The 10,172-nt window shown below is 40.7% G+C and overlaps 1 protein-coding gene across 1 annotated transcript; it reads right to left on the bottom strand.

Moving 5' to 3' along the window:
• Positions 1 to 4,590: 4,590 nt before the first annotated feature.
• Positions 4,591 to 9,097, bottom strand: LOC116247866 (F-box protein SKIP14-like). The gene is made up of 3 exons (XM_031620264.2): positions 6,965 to 9,097; positions 5,973 to 6,507; positions 4,591 to 5,882 (listed from the first exon to the last, which is right to left on the bottom strand). The coding sequence occupies exons 1-3, from the start codon at positions 8,015 to 8,017 to the stop codon at positions 5,845 to 5,847; spliced, it is 1,626 nt and encodes a 541-aa protein (XP_031476124.1). The 5' UTR covers positions 8,018 to 9,097; the 3' UTR covers positions 4,591 to 5,844.
• Positions 9,098 to 10,172: the final 1,075 nt, after the last annotated feature.

Below are 10,172 nucleotides of genomic sequence, written 5' to 3'. Positions count from 1 at the left end.
GCTACTACAGCTAACTCTTGAACCCAAGCAATGGCCGGATCCCTCACTTTAAAAGGGCGCTCAAATGTTTGAAAAGATATGTTGTCTCAAGTTGCAATGATAATTTGTCTCACAAACCATCTCCTTTAATAATCTCATCTACCTCAACTCTATCTAAAACAAATTATCCGGTGAATCTCATTAGTTTCACGTTTCTGGTGCGTGTTTGAGTGTTAAACTCACCATGTGAGTTCGACGCCCTCAACATGCACTACCTGTCACTTCCTTCAAAAAGAAACTTTAGATTTTTCTCATGGCCCGAACTATGGAAGAGACGAAGCATATGCCAAACATGTCATGGAACATCACCTCACTTCACTCCCCAACGGCGACATGTCCTTCGATACCGCACCTTGACCGACGGTAAGCCGCCAAAGTGGGCAGAACACCTGCTAGTGACTTGTGAAATTCTCGACATCGTTGATTGTCCGTTTCATAATAAGATGAAGAAACCTTAATCATAAATTTATTAATTGCAACCTTGCTTATATATATTCAGTGTTTGGTGTTTAATTGTACCACCCTAAAAAAAAAGTTTTTTATTGAAAAATGTAAGTATTTTTTTAAGGGGTTTAAAAAAGATGTTGCTTAGTGGTTGGTTGTCATACTTTTAGTTTTTTCCAACTACTAAAAGGTTGGTTGGGATTCATTGAATCGGAGAAGTAAATCAAGTACGAGGAGTTGTATTGTTTCAGTAGACTAGAATCATAGCATAGTTCATTACTCAGACTTGAGATTCCACACTCATGGTTCAGAGGGTAGATTTTAACATCCTAAAAATTCAGTATCAAATTGAAGATTGTGAAAGTTCTTCAAAAACTAAAAAAGGGGCTTTAAAGTGACTGGTAGACTTGATTCATATTTTTTTGGTTTCCTTCTTACTGAAACCAAAACTACTAAGGATCGGTTGAGATCCATCGGACCAAGAGCTCGAGTGCAATGTGGGAGTTGGTCCAGTCATTTGATTAATTATCATCCCGATGAGACCATGGTGAAGCCAGGATATTTTAGGTGAAAGGCACTTGAGTTCTTTGCCATTGATATGAGATTATATTTTGCAAAGAGAACTAATTTTGGTTCTTAATTACTTGGACAGTGCAAGTGTTAGATGGATTCAAGCTGATCTTTATAGCAAGAGAAACCTTTCTTCAAGAGCTAAGCGACCAAATAATTAAAGTAGAACACACTCTTATGAGAAATGAGAAATGAAAATGCAAGTTGCTATCGTGGATTAACCATTAAACCCTAATATTTTTCTCGATTTTCTTCAAGAGCAAGCCTTTTGTTAATATGTTTTCAGGAATCCGTGGAATGGAATCTCCATTCCGGGATAAAGATTCCCTTGTTTGCCGAAAGGAAAGTAGTTTGCTGGGTTTCTTTTTTTAATTTGTTTAATCTTACAGCAGTATGTCCACCTAAGAGACAATAAATCTATCCTAGGTTCTTCGTCCCACAGCCTGGGGAGGGACGAAATTTCCGGATTTTTTTTTTCTAGAATTGGGACCAACTACCAAGCACCTTGTTAAGTAAAAGAGACAAAGCAACCGGCGACCTAATCGCCACCTATCGGTCAAACAATCTCATTAAGAATTTACGTAAGTTTTTATTACACATCCTCGCTATTCGTCTCTTGGCACCTTCTCTTCGCAGAGTCTGCCGCTCGTCTTATGCAGAGAGATGTTCATTTTGTCATTCGGCTGCGGCGGCATCCTCATTCTGAGGGTGATGGTTGCCGTTCTGTCCTTTAACTTTTTTCTCACCCCTGTTATTTCGTTTTTTGTGAGTTGCATTGTATATTTCTTCTTTTGCTTCTATTTTGCGGTTTGTTATTATCACTAGGGGACTTCTTGTCCCCAATTTTTGTATCTAGAGATTTTTTGGCCCCAAATTTTGATATACATTATGAGTTTATGGGCTCTCTCTCTCTCTCTCTTTCTATATATATATATATATATATATATATATATATATATATATTATCGACTTTGCCATTCCAAAGTATAGAGCTTGTTTTTGCTGTCTAAGGTGTCGTTCTCGCCACACTTCAACTTACATGTTGTCGCTTTATTTTTATTGATGCTTTAACAATTTGAAATGAAAACTGACCGTCTAACAACTTTGCTCAAACCATTGCGCCAACCCCTCAGACACAAATTGGCTTTGTCCCAGATGGTTTACAAAGCCGCTCCCATATGAATGCAGTGACTGCTTTGGGACTCACTTCCACCTTCCCACAAAAAATCAGCCAGAGGAATTCTTGTTTTCCTCAAGTCATCACCATCGTTGGAATCAAGAAAGCCCGACGGGCAAAGTTTGATTACGAAAGCTTTCCAAGAGGCTAAACGCTTCATAGTTTTTTTGCGTCAAAGGGAGGTATGCACTGTTCGATTGTGGCGATTACATTGGTAAATGTACTTTAGACTTGTAATTAACCACAAAAAATATTGGGAGATTTTAAAATTTTTCCAAATTATTTGATGCTGTTTTTGAGTTTTTATAGTTTAGAAATTTGCATATTTTTTAAAGTGTATGGTTTTTGGAGGGAGTTCGACTAATGGAGAGTACAAGGATATTCTTATCACCAAGTGTAGTCACAAAAAATGTTGAAAAACTCCGTCGAAAAAAGGCAAAAAACACTTTTTTAATGCCAAAATTAAAAAAAAAAGTGAAACAAACGATTTTTGGATGTTTTTTTTCTAGTTTTAACCAAAAAATTAATAATCATCGCCGTTTGGAAAATAAAGAATTTCATAGTCATAGATATGTTCTTTTAGCAATATTGTGAACATCCTATTTTTATGCAATATTGAACCCTCACATGCTTTTCTAACTGTTGCTAATTTAAAGTTCAAGTGTTTTTCATCATTTAAAACAGTAAGATTTTCATAGTGTTCAACGTGCCTCTTGCAGTGTTGAGACCTGGCTTGCTTTTTCTTTTGCCCAAAAATTTTAGCCAGGAATTTTCATACATAGTTAGGAAAGAGCAAAGAAAAACGGAAAATGTAATTGAATTCATACATATTTCAATAACCATGTAAGCTTAGATAATGTATTCAGCACTCCGTCAATATACAATGTTCACCTTAGTGAGGAATTTTTTCTATTTTAAGAGATTTTTAAAAAATGGAGGTGGGTTTCTATTTATAATTTTAAGCACATAGAAATCTCGGTCCTTGGTGCCGATCCAGCTTTGGACCCTGGGGATAAAAGGAAGTGCGGGCTTCAGCTCTAATTGGAGTGGTGAGATTAATCTTCCTGCTCACCCGATTTTAAGAAAATTTTAAGTGGATTGTTGTGTTTGGTAAAATTTTAGAGTTGTGCCTATGAAAATATTAAATGTGGGCAGAGGACTTCTTAATAAAAAAATTTCAGAAGGCCCTCACGAAATTTTTCGTATTTCAAGGGCATCTAGTACTTTTTGGCCTGCATATTAGCCCATGATATCTTATAATTCGAATCGAATTTTCTTGGTACCTGATCTTCGTCCAGTGGATAAGTTTGCCGATGTAGGCAGATCCTTTTAGGGCATTTAATTACTCCGGATTTAAAATCCATGGATCTGATGTGGTGTGTTTTTGTTAGTATGGCAAAAAATCCACGATTCATCAAACTAAAGATCTTAGGTCAGGCTTAAGATAATTATTTTAAGTTTTCACATCTAGAAAATGTTGGATTTAAGGTCGGACGGGAATGGTCTTCTTCCTTTTATATTCACAGTTTTGAAATCCTAAAGGTTTCAAATCAAACGCCTCCTTAAATTTAAGATCTGGTTGAACCTAAAAAAAATTATCGTGAAAAAAGGTAATACGAGCTGTTCATAAGCCTGAAATGCTTTCTTCGCGAATCACGATCAGATAAAGAGATTAACCAACCCATTTCATTTGAATTGTAAAAGTAATCAATGAAATAATGGCTTTTCTCCAGATGGAACGTCCGACTGAAGATTGATCGGACGGTTAAGAGTTGTTGTATTGGATAGAATAGTTAGATAGCGTAAGGAGAAACGTTTTCTAAATATATGTATGAAAAAGGAGAGTTATGGGTTAGGGTTATGTAGTTATACCTAACTTGTAGAGCATCTATGGGAAGATCTCGTCATAAACGACCGGCGAGTTGCTCAACGGAACATGAGGTATGTGGAGGAGATCACACGCTTTGTCCCCAATGCTTCGTAAACCAAACAAGAAAACTTTCACATCAGGATTTTGGTGCCATTTCATACATCATAAAAGAAACACACGCAGGTACAAACACAATGCTTATCTATCAAATAAGTCGGAAATTTTGCTACATTGTTACGTCAATAGTAAAAATACGGTCAAGATGCCAAAGCACTCCAAGTTTTGACCCTGTACCTTGCATTCCCCCGAACGAAATGTTTTTCCTGGATCGGATATTTTTTTCTTTAGTAGATGATGCTACAAATAAATTTAACATACAAACAGGGTAGATACTAAGCATCTAATCAATCGGCGACAGCAAAACTCCACACAACGTGCATTTGTGCATTTCTATGTGAAATCACGAGCGAAATGAAACATGACACATCAATAAACTGCAAATCACATTTATTTTTATCACTGTATAACACCGACAAATTCGACCTTAACTCGTTATATCAATCCAGTAGTTCCGTGTGCCGAATTTGTCAGCTCGCCGTCCAAATAGCGTAGTTGTCTACAGACACAAGCCATGAAAAATAACTACTTGAATAAACTAATACTGAGCGGGACAGAAACAAACACCAGGCTGCATCCGCTTCAGGTTAGGTACGCAACACTCATCGGAACCACTCCAACAATCTGAAACTTGGACAAACAGGCTTCGCACAGTACGATCGTTGCAATCAGCAAGAGAATAGCTTTTGTGCATAAAAGCTGGTCATGCTACAGCAGTCAGGCTCCCTCGATTCCAATAACCTGAATCGGATCCAAATCCTACGTTGCATTATTTAGTTGACACCCACACGCGTCATTTACATAAAATCCCACCTGAACCAGAAAAACCATCTTCCCTCTCGTCCTCCTCCAGCACCTCCTTCTCTCTGATCATCTTTCAGCAGAAGAGATGATTAAGCAATCCTTCAAGTGGACTTCATTGACACATAAGCACTCTCCTGCAATCACCTGCTCCCCAAATCCATCCAGAAAATGTGCCGCCTGACAGGCGCGCCTCTCACTCAGAGATGACACCAACGCGTCTGCAGCAAAGGCTTTTTACGCTAAAATCGCCAAATGGCAGGCCTTGCCAGAAAAACAGATGCTTCGACCTACACCTGTAACCGTGCAACCATGACTGCCAAAGCCAAATTGCATGCAGGTACCACCCCCAACAAGGACCTCCGCAACGAACCAACACCCGCATACAATCAAAATCCAACGACTACAAGCCCAGCTGGGAACACCTGGAATGTGCTTTTCACATCCGCCTTTCGACTAGATCAGGAACAATTGCGCTTAATGTGCTTTCACCCAAAACCCTCACAGGTCGACGGTATATTACAAAGACATAAGTGCCAACATGCTCCATCAGCAGATATTACTATTTTCTTACATACCAACACTCAGTTTATTCTTCATAGCCAATACTCCGACGGGGGGAAATAACGCTTGACTTTTCGACCAAGTTATTGAAACGCAGTATACCCATTTTTATGGTTTTTCGTTTTTTCCATTTTTTCCATTTTTGTATTCACTCTGCTCCAACGATGACAGACCTGCACGGCAGATAGACACGCAACGGTTGGAACGGACCCTGGGGAAATCCACTTCGTTGTCAATCGCCAGAAACAAAAGTTTTGTCGATTTAACCAATATAGATCGAACAGCTACACTTCAGCTCTCCTGCATGAAAGAGAAGAAATTCAAAGGTGAAATTCTGAGTGACAGCAACACAATTTCATTACGTGTAAACAGAGGAAAATAGTGCAGTACCTGGCTTGGTGTAGAACGACTCCACCATATGCTGCTTCTCTTCACCCTCGTCACCCTCTTGTCCGTACTCAAAGAGCAGCCACCAACAACTTGGGCACAGGAGATCCAGGGAGAAGGTCTCCTCGTACTCGCCGTCTTTCACGCACCTTCCACAATGCACACAACGAGCAATGCAGAACGTGCATGCGCGACACGCTTTGTCCGCAGGTCGCTTCGTGTTACAGCCCTCGTCAGGGCAGTCGTAAACAAGCCTCACATTCTCACAAATCGGGCATATCTCGATATCAAGCTTGCGGCCGTCGTCATGGGAGACAGGAGAACAACCAAGGTGGTAGTACTGAGGTTTGAGAACCTCACTTGCTCCCCGAGTATCAACATCCAACAGTGGTAACAATTCTTCATACTGTTCATGGGTCATACCATACAGATCACCAAGCCTGAGCTGCTTCAGTCCATGATCAGTAAAAGATTTGAAGGACTTTAAGCTATCGATGACTCCCTCAACCGTTAATCGAGCGCAACCTGGAATGCTTATCTGCAAGAGAACAACCCCATTTGACCCTTTAATGAAACGAAACTTGAAAAATTAACATAGAAAATATGGCAAATAAGTAAAATTTTAAGTACAGTCAAATTAACGTCTGCATCTGCTTTGTATATCACACGTGTATGATACCAAAAGTAGTGAACAGAATGAAGACCAAATATCAAATAACAGTCGTCCAACAAAAACTTGAATGCGTGAAACTATAGGCATAGTTCTGGGACGCTCGCCAGCAACTTCAACTACTCAAAGAATTCCAGACGGTCAAAGGGACAATCTTTTTAAAAGACGAGACCACCGTCCAAAACTGACAAAACGACCTACCAAATGGCATTACATGTGAATAATGGGAAAAAAAACAGGTTGAGCAAGAACAGGATACTGCCACAGATGCTAATAATTGTTAACAATCAAATCTGAAGTGAAGGAAATGGTACAAGATACGGACCTTTGTTAGTCTTGGATTTCTTTCCAGGACGCGTTTCAGACCAGCATCTGTGATCCCCAAGCAATCAACCAGAGTCAAACACTGCAAATTGCCTTGAGCTTTGTCGGTCAGACGAACTAGAATATCGTCAGTCAGTCTCTTACTCAGTGGGTGACCCACATGTATTCGACGCCATAAAAGGGAATCGCTCTGCACAGCGTGATGGAGGCTTCTGCAAACCCCATCAACCGACAATAGATCCTGAAGGCCAAGATATCCCAAAGCAAAATAAATGGCCTCGTGAGGAGACCCACCATCACTATTAGATGGACCGGCACTGCATTCATCCGTCTCTGTGATCCTACAGCAATCACTAGGTAGATTCTCTATCCAGCATTGGTCATCCAGCAAGCCCTCATTCCTTCCTTGCGATACCAATGAGTTGAGGCCACGACCATAATCGACGAAATCCTCCGGAAAAGCCAGTCCGCCCATCCCAAATGCGGGGGAATGTGCATTAACAGGAGAACCCCCAGGTGGGGATTGGCATCGAACTGCAGTATCCCAAAGAAAATTCAGACCAGCGAAGAGCTGATAATCCCCTTCGATGACATCAAGACCATCGTCTCCAAAGATCATTGATCCCATTCTAACAAGCCCTTCAAGATCACCGTCGGACTTCCCTTCCAAATCCTCGAACCATCCGGAAACCGCTGTCAGAGCAGCAACTTCAAGATCGAAATCAATCTCGGTGTCGGAGAAGACGTCATCGTGATCCATCTCGGACGAAGCCGAGCAGCTAGAACAGCCAGAATTATAGCTTTCGATCCCAAATGGATCGGAAGGCAATATGTCAAGGATATCATCGTGTAGGTAATTCGCAAGATTGCTGACCTCCTTTCCCGGTTCCATTGCTTCCCCAGGAAATAGATTCGCGAATCTTCCGTGGCAGTCGCCGTAGTACCTTTCCGATGAAAGGAGACCGTTTGCAGTCCAAATCGAGGGAAAAAGATCGTCAGCAGCAGGGCCCCGATTGGAGGAAAACAGGGAACGAGGAGGAAAATTTAGAGTCATCCTCCAATGTATGATTGATTCCTTCCTCTCTCTCCCCCCTCCCTCTCTTTCCTCTGCTGTATCTGAAACCCTAGAATGCCAACCCTCTGCGACAACAGAGATCGAGTGCACCAGGAGGAAGAATGGAAAAGAAGAAACAAGAGCCGAAGATGGAGAATGATGTGATGAGTGGGAAACAAAGGGGGATAAAGAACAACTCTTCCGATCCTCCGCGCCAAGAACAACCTCCTCGAGAGAAAAAACACCCAACTTTTTCTCGCAGAACCCTCGGCGACGAAACCTAAATCCCACGCCAAGGCCAAAGAATAAAAGAAACAGAAACCCTAACTACGCCAACCCAGCGAGATTCACAAACCCTATAAGATCAGCCACAAGAAAACCTAATTTTTTGGATGTCCGGGAAAAAATATAAAAACACCAAAAAATCGTCAGCAGGTTCTCTTGCAAAAAAATGGAAACTACTCCTCCCACACCCCCGCCTCTCTCAAAAAAAAAAAAGAACTATTTCCTTTTTCTCTTTCTTTCTGGTCAACAAACCACAGCCAAACGAAACAACGATCTATATGTGCAAGTATATCAAATTCGACACAAACCTTTCACCGATTTTCCCCCTTTTTTCCTCCTCTCCAAACCGAAACAACGAGATACAAAGCGAAGGGAACGAGTAAAAGAAGAATCACACCGGCGAACCGGCAAAAAAGAAACAGCGAAGATTGGAAAACAAAAACATCCGACCTTTCGCGATCCTATCGCGAACGACAGCAATTGACGACGTGCCTCCAACCCAACTCCTCCAATTCCGATCTGATTCGATCACAGATGGAGAAAGACAGAGAAAGGGAACCCGGTGTGGCGAACGAGAAACAAGGAGCGACAGACAAGAGAATGGAGAAATGATGGAAGGGGGACTAGGGTTAGGGTTCACGATTAGGAGTTTCGGGGTTCAGAAGCTAAAATAGGGGAGAGACGCAGAGAGAGAGAGAGGGAGGGAACGAAGGAGGGAGCGAGAGCGAGGAGGGAAGAGAAATTTCTGGGAGGAGGAGGAACTAGGGCGTGGAGGAGAGGCAGAGACGACCCCTTGTTTTCTTCACCCTTCCTTCTTATATATATATATATATATATATTATATTTCTTCCCTCTTCAACCATTTCGTACGATATTTTTTCATTTCTGTTTAAGAGGCTAAGAGCCTTTCAAATGAGGAAAGCGTGAGGGGGGCATCTGAAATAGACGTAAATGGCGGGAGTAGAACTGAAAGTTCGACAAGGGCTCTCGAGTGGTTGGCTGGGGTCCGTTGATTTCGACACGTGTCGGTTCCTGGGGCCTCCTCCTTTTGGGACGTGGCAGTCGATTCGAAAGCCGCGAAGAGGGAGTCAGGGAGGAGGTTTCGGGTTTGAGAGGGAAACCAAAAAGACCGCTTCCTCCCCGCCCGAATTACCCGCCAAAATCCAATTCCCGCGAATTCCTTCCCTCCCCTTCCCCGCCCCGGCGCCCGCCCAACCATGGGAGAGAATGACGGAGAGCCAAATTTTGTTTATATGCAAATTCAATTAACATATATAACAATTTAATTATTGGATATTATTAGCTTATGTAATTTTTTTTCTATTCAATTAAAATAATAAAAATATCTCATTAGCCCGTTTTATGTATAAAAACCAGTATTTTATGGTGTTAAAAGAAGTCGCTTTTTCTAATTTCACTTTCTTCTTTATAGATGGATCGGAGCATTCTTATATGGCGTCATAAATAAAAACCTTTTAGTTTGCTATCATTAATTATATTTACCTGCACATCAATCTAAAATAGCAAAAGTAGTGAAAAAAAAGATAAATGTCTCTCCATCTAGAGACTGGATAAACGATTAACCCAATTAGTAATTGGTTAGTAAATATTTATCTTCTAAATAACAACCACATTCATAATTGTTTTTTATTAATTAAAGTTCTTCTCTTATTTCCAAATTTTATATTTTTTTTAGTATACATAAGATTCAGCTTACTGTTTTTTGTCGAGCATAAATATATATATATAGTTGACGAGTAAATAGTTAGTGAGTTTTTTTTGCCTTTTTGCTGATGTTATTTCATTGGATATCTAGTTTGTCCATAATTCCAACTTGCAATTACTTTACTTTTATCGCCGATTTGTGGCC

The sequence above is a fragment of the Nymphaea colorata genome, chromosome 2 (assembly GCF_008831285.2).
Source record: "Nymphaea colorata isolate Beijing-Zhang1983 chromosome 2, ASM883128v2, whole genome shotgun sequence".
Classification (NCBI taxonomy): Eukaryota; Viridiplantae; Streptophyta; class Magnoliopsida; order Nymphaeales; family Nymphaeaceae; genus Nymphaea; species Nymphaea colorata.
Note: the sequence above shows the minus strand (reverse complement) of the source record. Positions and strands in the feature narration are given on the sequence as shown.